We start from the raw sequence: 22,009 nt of genomic DNA on the forward strand, positions 1-22,009 counted from the left end.
TTACGAAAAAAATAGATTACAACAGCATTCGTTACATCTATAACCAAAATGAACATCAAAATAGGAAAAGAGGGAAGGGATAGAGAAAAAAAACCTGGTTTGCTATCATGCTGAGCATCAAATATTTCCATTAGCTAATCCAAAACAAACCCAACACAAAAAATATTGAAGCGACTTCTTGCGTAAGGATTTGGAGTTTTCGTTTTAATCTGCTTTATAACATGTTTGTTCTTGGTTCCTTTCATTCTTAATGAATGATCCATGCAATGCTCAATGTGCATAAAATATAAGAAATTATCAATACCTTTGGAATTTCTTTGGCGGCAGAATTTCGCAAGGCTCTTAACCTTGTGGTAGTGGGATCGAGTCCCACGGTAGACAATTCATAATTCTGACGGTCAGATGTCTCCCACGGAAGCTGCTCTCAACCTGGCGTTGGGGGAAGCCTACTATCCTACCTCCCCTTACCCCATTACATATGGAAATAGGGTCAGCTAATTTTTTTTTATATTCTCGTACTCTGTATCTATATCCGAATACATATCTGGCAAAAATACTTCATAAACATAGAGTACGGATGCCATTGACAACAAAAAACTTTTCAAAATTGATTTCTTGTCAGCATGTATGGTACATGAATGTCATCATCAGTGTAATGCTTGTTTACAGTATCGATACGATACGACACTGCCTCGGCTTCTAATATTACAAATATTTTTTATAAAGGAAAAGGGGCTTGACTCTTGAGCAAACCTAAACTAGCAGTGCGGTTATGGCAATGGTCATCCTGAACCAAACAAGTAAACACAATGCTACATCCGAGCAATGGTCAATGGCGTCTCACTACCCTGCATTTTTACGGGTTAAAAACGAAAAATTAACATGACATGTCTGATTTACAAAGAAGGAAATTGAAGTGGAGATGTTTTCTACCTTCCTAGTCGAGAGAGCTCGGGTTCTTCCAATAGCACATCATGCAGAGGTTTTACTTCGACATTCATTTCCTGTGCTTCGGAACTATAAGCAAAATGAAGACAGGAAATCTCTTTCAATCTATATATAGGAAGGATACGAGACAATTTATCCATAAAACTCATCTTATGAAGATAATGATAAATGTTTATAAATAGTGTAACTAAACAATAGTACCTAAAGTATCCACTAATATTTAACCCTGAAGAACCCTCCAAAGACCATTTAAATCGGAAAAGGCCGTACAAGACATTCATACCGAGTCCAAGTAACAGAGGAGGAAAACTCAATCCAAAAGCCGAACATACACATTCAGGTCTAGTATATCATGATTATTCCTAATTATGCTGTTCGTTTCGTCTGTATTCTGACGAACATCATGTACAGTGTTGCAAAGAAATTATTAAGGATTCAAATATAAATAATAAACAAATCACTTAAAATGTTGAGGCTGACGCCTTAGCAAAAGCTGGTATTGGCTAGCTTCCTTGTTTTGTTTCTGTTATAATTTAGGCTTTCGACCGGTTTGTATAGGGAGCTTATATGACCTGTTCCCTAAGTATTATGTAATTTCTGGGTTTTAATGAATTATAAGGCACTCTTTTCCTCCTTCTTCCGCTGATTAAGGAGCACTTTGTGATCCATTAATCATGAAGGGGGTTTTTATCGAGGCCTGCCATTCCTATAAAAAAAATGAGTACATCCTTAATAACAGTTCAAATTAAGGCAACAATGAAATTTGATAAAGCACGAAACACGCACCTATATACATTATCGAGAGAAAGCAGCCGGTGATGGATAGTGTAATCACTTCCACATATGTCACAACTAAGCTACCAGCGTCTGGGTGGGGCCAACTCCTTGAAGTAGGAAACCTAAGTATAAATGTTCCAGGCTCTTGCAGGCCTCTCGGATCTTGAAGTGAGAGTTCTGCTTCTTCCTTTTTTATAAACTCTTCTATGCAATGTAGAGTTCCACATTGCCTTTTTTATATAGTTCCCTGCCGTCATTATTGATTCTGCCAGAGGCTGTAATAGCCAATCTAGTAATTTTGATCAAGCTTGGTTTGCTAAAGTTTAATTCAAGCTCAAGCCATGAATTTCTTTAGGTACCAGTTAAGAGCTTGATTTTCCAATCAGCCAATATACATCATGCGTATGAGCCAACTTTTGGATAAGCTTGTGAACCTTATCAGATGTGTTTATTTGAGATTGGAATTAATGAACATTTTAATTATTTGCTTAAGTATCAGTGGAGACATTATGAATTTATACCCGGACTTCAACTCAACCAACCTACCTACACAAAATATTGTAACCTCTGCTATAAGAAGTAGTTTAGCTGCAGTTATATTATACGGGGTTGGTTACCATCAGCAGAAGACATTATTTTCCGCAATAGAAGACTTCCAGAAGAAAGAAAAACTACAGACTAGTTTCTCATGCAATAAGTTCCTCGAAGAAATTTTTACCGAGAAACATACTTGTTGAATAAAATATTGCACAAACTAAATCTAATATTACCACCTTGGAGATCTTCAGTTTAAAGGATGCCCGCCCCTTTGATAGTTTACTAGGTCGGTCAGAAGAGGCAAATTCAATACCATCACAGCTAACTAGAAGAGGTGGTTTTTCACCATTTATCTTCTTAACGGGTAACCGATTAAAAGCATACAAGAGCGATGCAACGACCTTTCCAACAAGCAATGTGAAAAATTAGGTGCATTGAAGGCAAAAACAGTACCGCGAAATTAAGCATAAAGACTAAATTACCTCTAGTTCCTTGTTAACTGGCTGCCCAAAGATATCTAATAAAACAACATCCAAGGAAAAGATCCGGCGACGAGATGCCTGTGTAAAGGTAAATTTAGATAAAATATAAGGAGCGGTAAAATCATATCATTCAGGAATCAATAAGGTTAAAAACCTGTCTTGTATTCTGTGAAATGAGCAAGCTATACTCTAAGCTACTCTTACTCTTCACTTTTACATAAGTGCCCATGTTCAACGCATAATCAAACTTGCACACGTAAATCTTGAAAAAGAAATTTGACTTTACCACAAAGTCCGAGTAAATAGGCTATATTACCGCATCAAATGCTAAAGACTGGGGATAAAAGCTAAAATATCAGCAATATTTACATACTAAGATAAGAATATCCTTTTTCTTTCAAGTTTGAATGTCTTTACAGTTGGCTGGTTCCATGAGGCTTGAACTTAAAAGCAAAAGATCCATTCCAATTACCCACTCAACATTTATTGCTTAGACTAAAGTAGTGGCATGCAAGTTAACAACCTAATACTTTATTTATTTCACAATCCGACATCTATTTTTTTTTTATAGGAATCCGACATCTATATTGGGATACATTTTTAAATTTGAAAACAAATGTATGTGCATCTCACAATAGATGATGAAAACAAGTAGGAAGCAAAGCTCAATTATATCAATATGATAACTTTCGGATTATACAAAGAATACATTAATAATATCACAAAAGAAATGCATAAAAGCTATGATTCAAAAGTAAAAAATTGTTTCGAACTCTTTGGTATTTACCTTGCCGCCAAAAATATGCCAGAAGTCAACATGGTCTTCTTCAATATTAGAGGTAGTAGACTTATCGATTGACAATCTTAGAGGTGAATCCTGGTATTATATTTTTGCATCAGTTTTCTAAACCTTAAGGTAAACTTACATGCTATGGAAAAACATCGAGGAAACGTGTGAACTACAAGTAAGCCACCTTAACATATTGGTCTTTTATGGAGAAAGTTGAAGGCAAGACTTTTGCGTCATGGATGAAAGCGTGAAAATTTCTATCACCACGAATATCAATCAATGCCCTCTTCCTTGAACCATTTGGTATGGAATCTTTGTTTAACAAAGAAGAAAGATGCAGCTCTCCTGCAACCTCCCCATTAATGTAAAGCCGCACAAAATCAGAAGAGACCTGACAAGAAAAGGAAAAACAGAAAAATCGGTATACATGACAATAGCCAGGGCAACAAAACTAGTTTTCATCTATGAAGTATACTACAGTGAAACCTTAGGCAGAAAGCTACATGCAATGTCTACTGCAATGCCTCGAAAAACTAATTTTCCATGTGATCAGTATTTAGAATTCAAGGCAACTAAACAGACCAAATCAAAACATGTACATTCTGTTCACTCATTCCGAAAATTATCTCGAACAATTCAAACACCATGACAAGATATTAAAGTAATTTATGAAACTGCAAATAAAGGTGAAGCTCTCAAACCAATCATGCCTTTATGCTTATAGTTTTGTCAGATTTTAAAGGCATACCACGTATCCGACATTTATCCATTTGTTTCCATTTTGTTCAATCTCGACAGTCGATGGTAAATCAGTGTTTCCAGAACCAGGAGCTTCATTGTGTAGACAAGTAAATGGTAAAAGCATCAATGTCTTTCCCTTGAGAACAAGTAAAGGGGACCTGCTATTAGTCTCTGCATACACTTATATATATAAAAAAAAAACTCGAACTTAATAGAAAAATGGAAATTGAAAACTCTAGTAAAGGTAAATGTCTAATACAAATTTAAGAAAAAGATCATCAAAACATATGGAACATTTGTAAAATCATTAAAAGGAACAGAAAAATAAGAAATGGGTATTTTCCTAACATCCAAACAGCAAAGAAATCAAACCAAGAAAGATAATTTTTAACACCAACAAATTCTTATAAACTACTCATTAAATCAAATAAAAAAAATACAAAAGCATAACAAAAAACAGCAAGAAACGAGAAATGGGTGATTTCCCAAACAAAAAAATATCAAATTTTGAATGAACAAGAGAAAAAAAAATCAAAACCAGGGAGCAGCAGTTGCTAAACCTGTTCAAGAATGATTTTGGGATATACAGAGTAGTGGTGGAAGATAGAAACCCAGAAGCATAAAATAAAACCCTTTTCTTCATCAACTCCAGTTTTCACTTTGAAATCCTTCAACAAAATGTAATCTTTTTTTCTTATTATCGGATTGTTCTCACCCGTGACTTCTCCCCCTTTTTGCTTCAACCAAAGAACTAAACAAAAAACCCAGGAAAATGTATGCCACTTTAGAAGACAACGACTTTGGGTTAAATTAGTTAAAAGTGAGGTCAAAGGTTGACTACCAATGATGTGGTGGATCTTTATTCGTAATGATGTGAAATTATAAAAATTGATGTGGCATACTAATTTTTTTACTCATTATAATGCATCAAATTGTATCTCTGGCTTCTATAACAAAAAAAAACATTGTGATAAAATTTTAAACATCGGTAAGTTTTACTTAGGGACGATAATTTAATCTAAAATTGATAGATTTTGATTTTATTCAATTTAATAGAGTCGGATTTTTAAGAAAGATCGAGTACGAATAAGATTGGGTTAGATTTTATATAGGGGTGAGGTCGGATTGAGTTTGGGTGGAGGGTGAAAAATCTTCGACCTGGCCCAACACGGGAGTAACAATGAGTTTTTCTCATATAAATTTATGGATAATTGCTATAATATCCAAATCCGTTCTCGGCAAGTGTAATATGTGATAAGTCACATGACCCAAAATTTTAAAGGTCCCACATTTTAAAAAAATATATTGATTTTGCTTCTAAGAGCATTCAAATTATAATACTTTTTAAATAAAATGTTACGATTATATAGTTTTTTGTGACATTGTCTTAATTATATATATTTGGAATTTTATTTTATAAGAAACAATTGTAATATGGTAAATTTTGATATTTTATAATTTCGTCTTACTGTAAAATATGTTAGGTACCTCATTTTAAAATGTAGAACATAACCTCTAAATCTATTGGGATAGACCTGATAATACCCTTCTCTATAGCTTTTTTTTAATTAAGTCCTTATTTTATATCAGACCGAATTCGGGTGGATGAAATATACTCTTCGAGTCAGGTCAAATCAAATAAAAAATATATATTTTTCGGATCGAATTAAATTTAAGTAGAGATGTATATATTTTGGGTCAAATTGGGTTGATAAAAAACCTGACCTAACTTAACAAATTGCCATCCCTAGACTTTTTCTACATAACATTTAATATATATTTTTTGGGTTGAATTAAATTTTGAATGAGGTATATATACTCTTTTTAAACAGGGCATGAACTATTCCAGTCAAACTTCAGGATGATAACCAACTTTACAAAGGTCATAAATTCAATATTAAAAGGGTCATTTATGGGTTAACTTGGTTTGACGATATTTTATAAGTCAACGAGTTAATATATTCACTATTCACGGAAAGGTACGTAAGTTATAACATATGGAGGCAACCATTATAATAGATTGTGTGGTTGTGATTAATTTCAGACATTTTAATATCTTCATATTGTAATATATCGAATAAATTTTATTAGATGAAAAAGGACTGAAATAAATAAATTTTAGATCTATTACTTTATAAAAAAAGTTGAAGGATTGATCTAAATTCAGTCACATTCAAAATGATATGGATATTAAGAATCATCTTAATAATTTATATGGTAGTTTATTATTCGTACTATTATATAACTTTATGTTTTTATTTGGCATTGAAGTAATAAGAATGATGGAAGTGTTTCAACTTATTGGATCAATTTTGAAAATAGGAAATTAAATTATATATAAAAGAAATGTCAGAGGTCAAATTGTAAATTCAGAAAATTCCAGGTCCAATTACAAGCAATTTTTGAATAACTTGATAATTTGATTAGATTAACTCAAAGTTTATTTTTATTCCTATTTTATTAAATCTTTAAAAATAACCAGAAAAATCTTATAATATTACAATACTGCCACTACCTTATGTACATTTACCGTACGTAACGAAGTACCGAACTAAACGGTAAAAAAAAACAGTTTTTTTTATAAAAGAAACAGAAAAATGTAATTTATATTTCCATTCACCGTCGATCGTTCCATTCCTCCTCCATTGTTACTTCTCTCCTTTCATGAGATCCAAGAGAAACCCATTTGAGCTCTCCTTTTTCTTCATCTCCCAGATCTTACAGATTCTCATTAGACCCATAATTCAGTAACTTGTCTTGAATTCCTCTTGAATTTCTTGCTATGATTTTTGAATTAGAGTCTTCTTTCACGGTCTTCGTGTCTTCGTTAAGAATTCTAACATCTGATTTACAGGATAGCATCTAGATCTTGGTTATAACTAATTTCATTTTAAGATTTTCACTAGAATCTTCGTTTTCTTGTGTTAATATTGACTTCTTGATTTTGTGCATGTTGAAAATAAAAAATAACGACAACGGTGGACTTTCCGGTCAAACATGGCGACGAACAACGATGGGAATACGAATAGCCGGCGCGTCGCACCGATGAAGATTTCGACCGGTGGGGACGCGCCGATGGTGGAGTGCACTTCCTTGGGTGATACAATCTTAGCCATTGGATACAATCTAGATCTAATAGTTGAGATTGTTTTGTGTTTCTTCCACACGACTTGATGACATGGCTCAATATGAACCATTGGATCTACTCCTCATCCAATGGCTCTAAAGAATTTGTGCTTATTTGACAAGGATGGATGATGTGTCAAAAATCTAGGCCATTGGACCTATAGCTCATCAATGATCCATAATGGCTTCTCAAGGATAAAAAAAAGATGTCATCATCAAGTACCTAAAAAGTAGCACCACAATTAATATGTTGTCTCATTTAAAAACTAAAGCAAAACAATTGCCCCCAATTCCCACAAAAACCGGCAGCTGGATGTAGATATTAGGATTTTTTTTATTTGTATATGCATATATTTGTAATGCGGGCTACTTTTGGGCCTAGAAAAAAACTATGTAATGGACTTATCTCATGAAATGGACTATTTTATTTGGATTTTTAATTTTTTATTAAAAAATAAATAAAACTGGGCTATTTATTCTAACATGCAAACTATATAGTATATACTAAAACTATGTAATATACTAATGATTTAATATCTAATATAATATGCAATACTATTTATAATATGCAATTATTTAATATGAAACTATATGACATGCAATGCAACTACTATCTAATATGTACTATCACATGCAAATTATTATTTAATATGCAATCACCTAGCAAAAATAATATACTATATGATTTATGATATGTGATTCTCTAATATGCATACTATACTATATACATACTATATATTATACACATATGGGAATAAGGTCTGCTAATTTTTATATTATACACATGCCCACTATATTATAATATATAATATGAAAAAAAATCACGTGACATCATCGGGATAAAATGGGTGATGACAGGTAGTGTTGTAACAACTCGAAAATATCAAAATTATATTTAATTGGAATTTGAAGATTTAATTGCGTAATTAGTGAAAATTTGGGGACTAAATTGAAAGATTTTAAAAATTTGTAGCTTGTTTTAGAGCTAAAGGAAATTCAGGGACCAATCCCTGAATTTACCCTTAAATGTTGATAAGTTTTTAGTTTATATATGAATACGTGGTTTTCTGTTTAAACAGAAAACCACGCCCAAATCCCATCCCGAACGCCCAACTTCAAACCTCGATTCCGACGCCGTCTGAATTCCGATCGTCGTTTTGAAAGGACCATCGTGTTCGTTATCGAGTCAGGAACAATCCCCTTAAATTAATTGAAGCGAAACGCTGCCAAACGTCAGGAATTTCAAGTCAAAGCATCGACGTTTTTTTAGCTCTATCACCGGGAAAATCTCAAATTCACTGTCGATCGTTGCTCAGTTAACGACACCTCCTACACCATCGTGTTCCTCGTGTCGTTTCGAGTCCGTCGGTGTCAATCTTGTCCGCCGTAGACGGCGGCGCGTGAGGAGGTGGAGCAGTCAAAGATTCGGCCGAGTTGAAATACGAGCTCTCCGCCGTTCAAAAATTTGAACCGATCGTTGTAAGTATCTCGAAATCGCTCAAAATAATTTTTTAGAAATTTTTCCGGGAATTTTCCGACACCGTGGCACTGTTCACGCGCCGCACGCGCCGCCGCATGGAGAGTGAGCTGCTGGAAAACCTGTTTGACCAGTTTTGAACCGGTTTGACCGGTCTGAACCGATTTGACCGGTCTGAACCGACCCGACTGACCCGACCCGACCCGACTGTTGACCCGACCCGACCGTTGACCGTTGACTTTCTTTGACCAAAACTTAAAATGGCTTTGACCGAGCATTAAACGACCGTTAATCTTTTCCGAGTATACCTATCCTGATAGTTTTCGACGTGCCGAATCTGTTTCCGCTGACCGTTTCATCAAATTCGAATCCAAAGGCCTCCAAATCGACGGTCAAAGTGGTTGACTTTGACTTTGACCAAGAATTTGGATTTTCGAAAAGTCATACTTTATATTTTTTCGACGTCCTGATTATGATTCCGCAATCCGTTTGGCCAAATTCAGACTCAAAATACCCCAAATTGATAGTCAAACTCGAAAAATGCTTATATAGTTAAGAAGTCTAGCTTTAAACAATTAAATAGGATTTGGGACTGATAGATTATTATTATTTGAAGGTACAAGAGACTCTCCGGATCGTTCGACAGCTCGACCCATCTCTTCTAGATCAGTTAAACCACGTGTGCCAGTATTCACCTGTAAGACCCGTAAATTTTTATGATTTTAGGGATCTATTTATATTACTCATAAGTAATATAATGTTATTGTTAAATAGGTTCGAAAACTGTAGCTGAGCGTGGTGAAACCAGCAATCGGTAGATTTGCTATTTGAACCTATTATCGAGGTGTGTTCCCTACTTATTACTGAATTGTTTTATTGTTTTTAATATGTGGTACACCGAATTCATTGGTTATTGTTTTATGGATGCACCAATTTAATGTGACAATTTATGGAATATGGCTGCTATTTAATTTTCGTTTTGAAATGGGCTATGATTACCATGTTTTTGAATTTATGGAATTTATGTCACGGTGCAATTGAATTTTGGAATTGAATTACGATGGAATAGCTCTGATTAAGCTAACTGGGCCTAATGTGACTCTTGAGGGCCCCAAGATGTTTCATTAGGTCGGCCTTCCTTTGCTGTGTGCTTACGGTAAGCCATATGGACTTATTGACTTGGGCTTAAGGATACAAGCTTCATAGCCTATCCTTAAGTCGGCTTTCTTTTTGCTATGTGCATAAAGTAAGCCATATGGAAAATAAATTTTGGAAACTACTGATGGTGTACCAGAAAAAAAGGGTTTAAACTATGGTTTTCAAAAGTTAAACTCTTTTACGAATTTGTGGGATTACTGGACTATGATTTGTACCTATTATGATTTTATGGAAATGTTGGGACACACTGAGCCTAGCTCACCTTTCGGAACTGTTTTCCCCTTTCAGATACTGTTGGTTAGATACCTCGGTTCGTGCACTTGGAGGATCAGCATATCTCTTGAAGTAAATCAGATTGTAATGTTTTTATCTTGCAAGTTAACTTTATTTTGGTGACATGGACCTTATATTAAAATATCAGATTTTATAACGATGACTATTTTACTATTACGGATCGGTTTATTGTGATTTTGAATTTGAAGACATGTTTTAAATTAATTTATTACTTATTAGTACTATATTTACGAGTTTGATTTTGATAGTATAACCTGTTTATAATTTCATGTTATTTATAATGTGATTTTATATTGATGGAACAACGGTTTCGGAAAATGTCTTTAATAATCATAATGTAATCCACTAGACTTAGTCGAAATGCATAGGCCGGGTCTAGGGGGTTACATCTATTGGTATCAGAGCTTTTGGTTTTTAACCCTCGGACTGTGTATGAGTCCACATTGAAAATACGGTTTTGAAATATTTTACAAAACGGGTTACTGAGGCCATGTCACAAAATTATTAAGATTTTTAACTGTGTTCGAGACTCCAAGTGCTTATCTAACCTTAAGTTTCATCTTCTGGAGTAAACTTGAGATCAATCAAAATTTGTGCTAGACGTGGTCGTCAAATTAGCCGTGGACGAGATCAAGTGGCTAGATTTGCAGACCCGATCGATGGGATACAAGTAGATCCCCCACCTCCGTTAGGTGATCCTGCTCCTACGACCCCAACGAATATGCCTTCTGCCGCAAGTATTGGCATGACTACACTGATCATAGGAATGACTAATATTGAGCCATCAGCACAGTCCGGGAAGAGGACTCGTACTTTGGCCCCTCGGAGAAGCAATACACGTTTTAGGCCTGCAGCATCCTCACCGTTAATTGGCAGTCGAGACGGTTCCTCGTCGTATTATCATGGACTCCTTTGTGAGTATTGTGGTAAGCAGCACACAGGAGAGTGTCGTAAGAAGATGGGTCTTTGATATCAGTGTGGATCTAGTGGTCATTATCGGAGGGATTGTCCTCAACTAACTTTGTTTGAGCATACCGCTAGTCAGACTCCTGTGCATTCTCAGATTACAGTACAGACCCCAATTAGAGATCGTAGTCAAGGAAAGACTCGAGAATCAGCGTCCAGGACAGAAAGTAGAGCCCGACCTCATCAAAATAGAGGGCCAACAGCTTCTGAGGCTAGACAGCCAACTTTGGGTTATGCCACTAGATGTTGGAAGAACAGAGATGAACCGGAGGTTATTGAATGTACATTTACTAGTTATTATATCCCATACTTTGCATTACTGTACAATGGCTCCACTCACTCATATGTATCGAGCTCAGTATCTCGAAACCTTCAGATTCTAATTGAGAACACTGAAAATACTATTACAGTTACGAGTCCAGTAGGACAAGCGGTATTAGTGAATAAAGTATTTCGGCATTGTCCTCTTGAGGTTCAGAGAGAAATTTTTCTCGTTGATCTTATGGAGCTTTCTTTAGAGGAGTTCGATCTAATTCTTGGGATGGATTGGTTGACTAAACACAAAGTAAATCTAGATTGCGAGTACAAGAGAGCTACTCTGAAAACTTTTGATGGTCGGACCGTTGTGTTAATTGGTGAACGTCGCGACTATCTCTCCAATATAGTTTCAGCGATGTAAATTGATCGTATGATCTGGAAGGAATATGAGACATACATTGCCTGTAATTTGAACACCAAACGTGCATTGTCCACGATCGATGAGATTCGTACAGTTAGCGAGTTTCCTGATGTTTTTCCTGAGGAGTTGCCTGGGTTACCTCCTGATAGAGAGGTAGAGTTCGAGATTGAGACTTATCCGGGATCTTCACCTATTTCTATGGCACCTTATCGTATGGCTCCAAAGGAACTTAAGGAGTTGAAAGTCCAATTGCAAGAATTATTCGATCGAGGATTTATCCGACATAGTACTTCACCATGGGGAGCTCCAGTTCTGTTCGTAAAAAAAAAGAAGAAGGATGGGTCGCTAAGATTATGTATTGACTATCGGAAATTGAACATGATTACGGTAAAGAATAAATACCCATTACCTAGGATTGATGACTTATTTGATCAAGTGCGAGGAGCTACTGTATTCTCTAAGATTGATCTTCGTTCGAGGTATTATCAATTGAAAGTTAAAGAATCTGATGTTGCAAAAACGATCATTCGCACTAGCTATGGTCATTATGAATTCTTAGTGATGCCTTTTGGTTTGACGAACGCTCCTGCAGCTTTCATGAATTTGATGAATCGGATATTTCGACCATATTTGGATCAATTTGTGGTGGTCTTCATTGACGATATTTTGATCTATTCTCGTACTAAGGCAGAGCATGAAGAGCATTTGAAGATCGTTCGGTGGACTTTGAGAAAGCATCGTTTGTATGCCAAACCAAGCAAGTGTGAGTTTTGACTTCAAGAAGTGTCGTTTCTGGGGCATATTATTTCTGCGCGAGGTGTTCAGGATGATCCCAGCAAGATCGAGGCTATTGTGGATTGGAAACGACCCAAGAACATCTCTGAGATCCGCAGTTTCTTGGGCTTGGCTGGTTATTATCGACGTTTTGTTGAAGGCTTCTTGATCATTGCTTTTCCTTGGACAAAGTTGTTAAAGCAGAATGTGCCGTTTGATTGGGGTGAGGCACAACAGGAGAGCTTTGAGAAATTAAAGATGGTTTTGACTCAAGCACCGGTGTTGATTCAACCAGAGTCCGGGAAGGATTTTACAGTGTATAGTGATGCTTCACACTCAGGACTTGGCTGTGTTTTAATGCAGGAAGGTAAAGTGGTGGCTTATGCATCCCGTCAGCTGCGACCTCATGAGTGTAATTATCCTACTCACGATTTGGAGTTAGCAGCAGTGATTTTTGCCTTGAAGATTTGGAGACACTATCTTTATGGAGAAAAGTGTTATATTTTCACGGATCATAAGAGCTTAAAGTATCTCCTGACCCAGAAGGAGCTTAATTTGAGACAACGATGCTGGCTAGAGCTTCTGAAGGATTATGATTGTGTGATTGATTATCACCCTGGTAAAGCTAACATTGTAGTGGATGCTTGAGTCGAAAGACGGTATCGGAGTTGCAGTCTTTAATGGCTAAGATGAATTTATATGACGATGGCACTTTGTTAGCAGAATTGCAAGTTAAGCCGACCTTGGTTGATGAGATCAAAGCTAAACAGCTCCTTGATAGCTCCTTGCTTTCCATCTTTGAGCAAGTAGAGCAAAGGACAAGCTCAGAGTATGCCCTTGATCAGGATAAAGTTTTATGCTTCAAAGGTCGGTATAGTGTGCCTGATGATACTGAGTTGAGGCAGACTATCCTTACTGAGGCTCATAGTAGTCCATATGCTATGCACCCCGGTGGAGATAAGATGTATCGGAATTTGAGAGAGATGTATCATTGGGTAGGCATGAAGAAGGACATCTCGAATTTTATGGCGAGGTGTTTGACTTGTCAGCAAGTTAAGGCAGAACATCAACATCCATCAGGTTTGTTACAACCTATCAAGATTCCTGAATGGAAATGGGAGCGTATTACTATGGATTTTGTTACTGGCTTGCCTATGACTCCTTTGAAAAAAGATTCAGTTTGGGTGATTGTTGACAGACTTACAAAGTCATCTCACTTCATTCCTGTGCGAGTAAATTATACTTTGGACAAGCTGGCAAGATTGTATATTTCAGAGATTGTCAGATTGCATGGTGTTCCATTATCTATTATTTCTGATCGAGATACGAGATTTACTTCGAGATTTTGGAAGGCACTACATACGGCTTTGGGAACAAGATTGGATTATAACACATCATTTCATCCACAAACTGATGGTCAATCTGAGAGAGTGATTCAGATTCTTGAGGATATGTTGCGGAGTTGCGTAATCGATTTTCATGGTAGCTGGGAGAACTTTTTGCCTTTAGCTGAATTTGCTTACAATAATAGTTATCATACCAGCATTCGTATGGCACCCTATGAAGCACTCTATGGGCGTAAATGTCGCACTCCGATATGTTGGACTGAGTTGCGTGATAGGAAAACGTTGGGACCTGAGTTAGTGCGAGAGACGGAGGACACAGTCAGATTGATACGTGACCGTTTGAAAGAGGCATTTGATAGGCAGAAGTCTTATGCAGATCAGAGAAGGAAAGATATACAATTTGAGATTGGTGATCAGGTCTTCTTAAAAGTTTCACCGTGGAAGAAAGTATTGAGATTTGGGCGTAAGGGTAAATTGAGTCCAAGATTTATTGGACCATTTCGTATCTTGAAGAGGGTCGGACCTGTTGCTTATCAGCTTGAGTTACCTCCCCAGCTCAGTCGTATTCATGATGTTTTTCATGTGTCTATGTTGAGGCGATACCGTCCAGATCCAGATCACATCATTCAGGTCGATGAGGTAGAGCTGAGACATGATTTTTCATATGAGGAGGAGCCTATTCAGGTTTTAGAGAGGGATGAGCGAGTTCTTCGGAATAGGCGTATTCCAATGGTCAAAGTTCAGTGGAGTAATCGTAGCCCCTCAGAAGCTACTTGGGAAACATTGGAGTCAATGGAGATTCAATTTCCTCATTTGTTTTCATAAGGTAAATTTCAAGGACGAAATTTCTTGTAGAGGGGGAGAATTGTAACAACCCGAAAATATCAAAATTATATTTAATTGGAATTTGAAGATTTAATTACGTAATTAGTGAAAATTTGGGGACTAAATTGAAAGATTTTAAAAATTTGTAGCTTGTTTAGAGCTAAAGGAAATTCAGGGACCAAGCCCTGAATTTACCCTTAAATGTTAGGTAAGTTTTTAGTTTATATATGAATACGTGGTTTTCTGTTTTCAAAACAGAAAACCACGCCCAAATCCCATCCCGAACGCCCAACTTCAAACCTCAATTCCGATGTCGTCCGAATTCCGATCGTCGTTTTGAAAGCACCATCGTGTTCGTTATCGAGTCAGGAACAATCTCCTTAAATTAATTGAAGCGAAACGCTGCCAAACGTCGGGAATTTCAAGTCAAAGCATCGACGTTTTTTTAGCTCTATCGCCGGGAAAATCTCAAATTCACCGCCGATCGTTGCTCAGTTAACGACACCTCCTGCACCATCGTGTTCCTCGTGTCGTTTCGAGTCTGCCGGTGTCAACCTTGTCCGCCGTAGACGGCGGCGCGTGAGGAGGTGGAGCAGTCAAAGATTCGCCCGAGTTGAAATACGAGTTCTCTGCCGTTCAAAAATTTGAACCGATCGTTGTAAGTATCTCGAAATCGCTCAAAATAATTTTTAGAAATTTTTCCGGGAATTTTCCGACACCGTGGCACTGTTCACTCGCCGCCGCAGGAAGAGTGAGCTGCTGGAAAACCGGTTTGACCGGTTCGAACCGGTTTGACCGGTCTGAACCGACCCGTCTGATCCGACCCGACTGACCCGACCCGACCCCACTGTTGACCCGACCCGACCATTGACCGTTGACTTTCTTTGACCAAAACTTAAAATGGCTTTGACCGAGCATTAAACGACCGTTAATCTTTTCCGAGTATACCTATCCTGATAGTTTCGACGTGCCGAATCTGTTTCCGCTGTCCGTTTCATCAAATTCGAATCCGAAGGCCTCCAAATCGATGGTCAAAGTGGTTGACTTTGACTTTGACCAAGAATTTGGATTTTCGAAAAATCATACTTTATATTTTTCGACGTCCTGATTCCGATTCCGCAATCTGTTTGGCCAAATTCAGACTCGAAATACCCTAAATTGATAGTCAAACTCGAAAAATGCTTATATACTTAAGAAGTCTAGCTTTAAACAATTAAATAGGATTTGGGACTGATAGATTATTATTATTTGAAGGTACAAGAGACTCTCCGGATCGTTCGACAGCTCGACCCAACTCTTCTAGATCAGTTAAACCACGTGTGCCAGTATTCACCCGTAAGACCCGTAAATTTTTATGATTTTAGGGATCTATTTATATTACTCATAAGTAATATAGTGTTATTGTTAAATAGGTTCGAAAACTGTAGCTGAGCGTGGTGAAACCAGCAATCGGTAGATTTGCTATTTGAACCTATTATCGAGGTGTGTTCCCTACTTATTGCTGAATTGTTTTATTGTTTTTAATATGTGGTACACCGAATTCATTGGTTATTGTTTTATGGATGCACCAATTTAATGTGACAATTTATGGAATATGGCTGCTATTTAATTTTCGTTTTGAAATGGGCTATGATTACCATGTTTTTGAATTTATGGAATTTATGTCACGGTGCAATTGAATTTTGGAATTGAATTACGATGGAATAGCTCTGATCAAGCTAACTGGGCCTAATGTGACTCTTGAGGGCCCCAAGATGTTTCATTAGGTCGGCCTTCCTTTTCTGTGTGCTTAGGGTAAGCCATATGGACTTATTGACTTGGGCTTAAGGATACAAGCTTCATAGCCTATCCTTAAGTCGGCTTTCTTTTTGCTATGTGCATAAAGTAAGCCATATGGAAAATAAATTTTGGAAACTACTGATGGTGTACCAGAAAAAAAAGGGTTTAAACTATGGTTTTCAAAAGTTAAACTCTTTTACGAATTTGTGGGATTACTGGACTATGATTTGTACCTATTATGATTTTATGGAAATGTTGGGACACACTGAGCCTAGCTCACCTTTCGAAACTGTTTTCCCCATTCAGATACTGTTGGTTAGATACCTCGGTTCGTGCACTTGGAGGATCAACATATCTCTTGAAGTAAATCAGATTGTAATGTTTTTATCTTGCAAGTTAACTTTATTTTGGTGACATGGACCTTATATTAAAATATCAGATTTTATAACGATGACTCTTTTACTATTACGGATCGGTTTATTGTGATTTTGAATTTGAAGACATGTTTTAAATTAATTTATTACTTATTTGTACTATATTTACGAGTTGGATTTTGATAGTATAATCTGTTTATAATTTCATGTTATTTATAATGTGATTTTATATTGATGGAACAACGGTTTCGGAAAATGTCTTTAATAATCATAATGTAATCCACTAGACTTAGTCGAAACGCATAGGCCGGGTCTAGGGGGTTACAAGTATTCTCTAAGGCGAAGTTAGAGATGGTAAGAAACATTAAGAGATTGTTCTCTGCGTTCTACGGAATTATAAAAACTTTTAAATTAAAGGTTATTGTATTTTTTTTAATTTGTGATAATATGAATATTTTGTTTGTGCTAAGTCTTCAGTGGTGTCCTACATTTGGATGAATAGACCCTTATACCATTCTTGTGCTATTCTTCAACTAGACTCAAAGTCTTTCATACCCTCAAAAAAAAGGAAGAAAAAGGGATGTTTTGATGTTATAAATGAAACAAATTAGATTAGTAAATTATTTTGAGTTAATTAATTAATGAATCAGATATTATTAATAAATATTTAAAGTCAAACATAATTTTTGACTTTATGTGTTGGGAAAACACTTACCAAGAAATTAAGGAGCAAAGAAAAACATAATAAAGTAATTATGTGTTGGCAACTTACAATTGCTTAAAGCTTAAGGTGGCAGCAAAGAAATTTCTACAACAAAGAAGAGAAGTTTAAAACGACAAGGAAAATTACATGAATGTGAAAATGTCCATTTGGAAATTGAAGACAATTACAGCAAGGAATAACAGTAGCTAAGACGGTTTAATAAGGCTATATATATGTGTATGTGAGTAGTGGGTGAAAGAAAGAAAACCGAGAGTTAGAAAGTGAAACTTAGCAAAGATTCGAATATCGGGTTGTGTTTGTAAACTAGCTGCAGTTAGTGTTCGTATAGTATTTGTTTGGTTCATATTAATAATAGCATGTTAGTTATAAAATTACCGAAAGTTCATTCACGCTTCCAACAATAAAAATATAAAATAAATATCATTTCAACTCAAATGTCTTGCAAGTCACACTCGAATGAATGAAAAAGGAGAGATTTTTCAAATACTTCACAATGTTTACCTAGTTGAACCCATCGTCTCAAGAGGAAAATGAGAGAGAACTTATCAAGGGGCTTCAGTGGTAAAATGAAATGTTGCTCTACCTAAAGGTCTTGGGTTCAAATAGCTACCTCTGTAAGGAGTGTGTGCGATGTTAATAGTTTAAGAAAATTTTAAATAAATACTACCATGTAATCACTCTAAATTAAAAAAAGAAGAGAGGAAGACAGATAGAAAGAGGGGCTTGAGATTTCTAACAAATTGCAGACCTTGACTGGGACAGTTCATCTTTTATAGTCATGTCCTTTTTACACGACAAAAGATATTTAACTCAAAGTCTCAATTCGTGTTTTTATCAAAGAATATTCAGCCGCCGTGATCGTCGTTCTAACTTAAAATACTAGCATATTTGCCGTTTAAAATACAATACATGTTTGTTTTTATTTGGAACCGACATGCTTTTCAAGGCAACCTCTTGGTATACTGAGGTTGTCTTGTCCCTTCAGTGTTTACTCTTAATTTGGACTTCATTGTTTCTTTACTTATTTGATATTTAAAGAAAAATTACCATAAAAATATTAGGTAAACTTTAAATTCATATTTGATTTGATTAATAAATATAATATATACAACACCAATTATATTATAATGTTTATAAAAAAGGAAACACTAATGTCATGTGACATATAAAGAAACTGATATATAAGAAAAAAGATACATAAACAATGTATTGTTTGTCTTTGGCCTTGGTCACATTTCTCTTTCTCTGGGAGATTATGACAGTCTTTTACTTGTAAAAGGGTTGAAGTCTTCAGTTGTGACAAAGTATGAAATTACTTGTTGGAAAGGGTGGCCATTCGTTTGAATTAATCCCTTTCCAATGTCGCGTAATAGAAGGAATCGAGAGCAGCCGTGAAGAGTAAGTAATAGGCATGTAAACGAACTGAACAGAGTATGCTCATGTTCGTTCATTTAACTTTAACCGAACAAATGAACGAACACGAACATAAACGAACAAATTTTTTTTGTTCGTTAAGGAATGTAGCTTGTTCGTGTTCGTTCATGTTTGTTCATTTAAATGATGAACGAACACAAATGAACGAACATAAACGAACGGATGTAAACGAACATAAATGAACACAATAAATGAACACAAATCTAAATGAACACAATAAATGAACATAAACGAACGTAAACGAACATAAATGAACAAAACAAACGAACATAAACCACAACAACAATAATCACATAAAATTCATTAATATAAGTTGCAACTTCATAGTTAATTTGTATTTAATTGTTATGAGATTTTCTTATTTGTATTTATAATTAATTGAATTTTAAAATATTAATGGGTATCAGATTAAAATTTATTGGGCCTTAATACTTTAAATAGGTCTAGAGAGATTGAGCTAAATATAAATAAACAAACATAAACGAACGAAAGTAAACAAACATAAACGAACATATTATCGAACGTTCACGAACATGAATGAACGAATGAGCCATCTGTTCGTGTTCATTCATTTAATTAAACGAACACAAAATCTTGTTCATGTTCGTTCGTTTAATAAATAAACGAACATAAACGAACTTTCCACCGAACGGTTCACAAACGGTTTGCTGAACGTTCGGTTCGTTTACAGGCCTAATAAGTAACAAATGATACTGATTGATGAATATGTCTAATTCCAAATGATACTGATTGATGAATATGTCTAATTCCAATCAAAATTAGATTCTCAATGGGATGTATGGACCGCTGATGTACTGGAGACCAAGTCTTCCATTTTTGGCCTTTTCTTTTCGTGTACAGGTAATTGTGCGTATTTCTTATTCAAATTGTGAGTCGAAGGATATCGTGTCTAATTATTTAGAATCAAAGTATATAAAGAGCATCGACCTAACAATAGAGAAGCATTAAAACTCAGTTGTTTCTCTCTTCATGATTTGCATTTTACCCACACCCAACCTTATGGCAAAAACTCCCTTCCTCATCCCTCTTATGTTTCTCCTGTTATTTGCAACCTTCAGGGCTACTCTGTCGGCCAACATCACCATTGATGAATTCGCCCTTTTAGCCTTAAAATCCCATATAACTCATGATCCGCACAACCTCCTAGCAACCAGCTGGTCCACTTCTGTATCTGTTTGCAATTGGATTGGTGTCACTTGTGGATCCAGACACCACAGAGTCATTGCTCTGAATTTGTCAATTATGGATCTCACGGGCACCATTCCATCTCAATTGGCAAATTTATCTTTCCTTGGCTGGCTCGACATTCATAACAATAGTTTCCATGGCTCTTTACCTACCGAGTTAACTAATTTGCATCGGCTGAAATATTTGAACTTTGGTAGCAACAGCTTCACTGGTGTTATCCCATCTACTTTGGGCAATTTGTCAAAATTAGAAAGGCTGGTCTTGTATAGCAACGATTTCAAAGGGCAGATTCCTATAACAATTGGAAATCTATCAAACTTGGAACAGTTATATCTGGATTATAATTCTTTTTCAGGTTCCATTTCTTTCTCGATCTTGAATATATTTTCATTAGTTAAAAGTTGTTTTATAACTAACAATCTCACTGCAGGCTATCTAGAGTCGAAAATATTCGATAGCCTTTCTAATTTGCAAGAATTAAGGTTGGATGGTAATCAGATTTCTGGTAGCATTCCCAGCAGTTTATACAAGTGCAAAGAGTTGAGGTATATATCATTGTGGAACAACTCTATGGAAGGAAGTATACCTATAGAAATCGGAAATTTGACGATGCTCCAATCTTTGTATCTTGGTTACAACAACTTCAAAGGTAAACAATTGTTTTTAATATTAAAGCTCTATTATAGAAATTGAGGGTCTGCTAGAAAAATATTAATAAATTTTGACGGAATTTAATCATACGTTTCAGGTGAAATTCCATCTGTTATTGGAAACCTTACTTCTCTTAAGCATATTGGCCTTTCTCATAACAACTTCTCAGGTAAAGATATGCTTAAATTGTAATTTAAACTATTTAGAGCTTTTATAAATGGTAAAATTATGATTTTGACGAATTTATTATATATTTCAGGTGAAATTTCATCGAATATTAAGAATCTTATTTCTCTTGAGTATATTGACCTTTCTAATAACACCTTAACAGGTATAATATCACATTTCTATTTTTTTTCCTCTTATACAATTCATTATTTTGCTCAATATTAATAATTTTTTTCCTTTCTAATAAGGAAATGGCTTCTCATTACAAATCTTTTGTACGTTTCAGGTGAAATTCCATCGATTATTGGAAATCTTACTTCTCTCGAAAGGATTTACCTTTCTAAAAACAACTTAAAAGGTACCATATCGTATTTCTTCTCTTTTCTTGTACAAGTTCTATTATTAGTCATGTAAACATTTTTCAACAAATTGGGTTTAGATGAATTGAAATAATAGATTAAAGGTTGGATTGATACAATTTTTTATGTGGGAATTTTATCATAGTTTTAAGTGTTTTCTTTTCATTATGCTGGAAAATTGAAGTTTGGTTATTTATTCCGCAGGTTCTATTCCTTACTCAATCTTCAACATTTCCTCGTTGCAAGAGATTTCACTGGGATACAACAATCTCTTTGGTTATTTCTCTTCCGATATGTTTGATTATCTTCCTCGATTACATTATCTTAATTTGGAATATTGTCAACTTTCTGGAAGAGTTCCAATGAGTTTATTCAAAAACAAGAGTTAAAC

The 22,009-nt window shown here is 35.6% G+C and overlaps 2 protein-coding genes and 1 long non-coding RNA gene across 3 annotated transcripts; 1 reads left to right on the forward strand and 2 right to left on the reverse strand.

Annotated features, from left to right (window-relative positions):
• Positions 1-697: 697 nt before the first annotated feature.
• LOC120202987 lies at positions 698-2,959 on the reverse strand. Its single transcript, XR_005523774.1, has 3 exons — positions 2,745-2,959; positions 1,735-2,663; positions 698-1,017 (listed from the first exon to the last, which is right to left on the reverse strand). It is a non-coding gene; the product is annotated as an uncharacterized LOC120202987 (long non-coding RNA).
• Positions 2,960-3,703: 744 nt separating this feature from the next.
• On the reverse strand, positions 3,704-5,032 carry LOC120202793 (SH2 domain-containing protein A-like). Its single transcript, XM_039203163.1, has 3 exons — positions 4,836-5,032; positions 4,283-4,411; positions 3,704-3,925 (listed from the first exon to the last, which is right to left on the reverse strand). The coding sequence occupies exons 2-3, from the start codon at positions 4,397-4,399 to the stop codon at positions 3,704-3,706; spliced, it is 339 nt and encodes a 112-aa protein (XP_039059094.1). The 5' UTR covers positions 4,400-4,411; positions 4,836-5,032.
• Positions 5,033-20,215: 15,183 nt separating this feature from the next.
• LOC120202794 (leucine-rich repeat receptor-like protein kinase PEPR2) lies at positions 20,216-22,007 on the forward strand. Its single transcript, XM_039203164.1, has 4 exons — positions 20,216-21,089; positions 21,189-21,260; positions 21,546-21,617; positions 21,823-22,007. Exons 1-4 carry the CDS (start codon positions 20,222-20,224, stop codon positions 22,005-22,007), a joined length of 1,197 nt encoding a protein of 398 aa, XP_039059095.1. The 5' UTR covers positions 20,216-20,221.
• Positions 22,008-22,009: the final 2 nt, after the last annotated feature.

This window comes from Hibiscus syriacus, unplaced genomic scaffold (genome assembly GCF_006381635.1).
Source record: "Hibiscus syriacus cultivar Baekdansim isolate YM2019G1 unplaced genomic scaffold, ASM638163v2 tig00009009_pilon, whole genome shotgun sequence".
NCBI lineage: Eukaryota > Viridiplantae > Streptophyta > Magnoliopsida > Malvales > Malvaceae > Hibiscus > Hibiscus syriacus.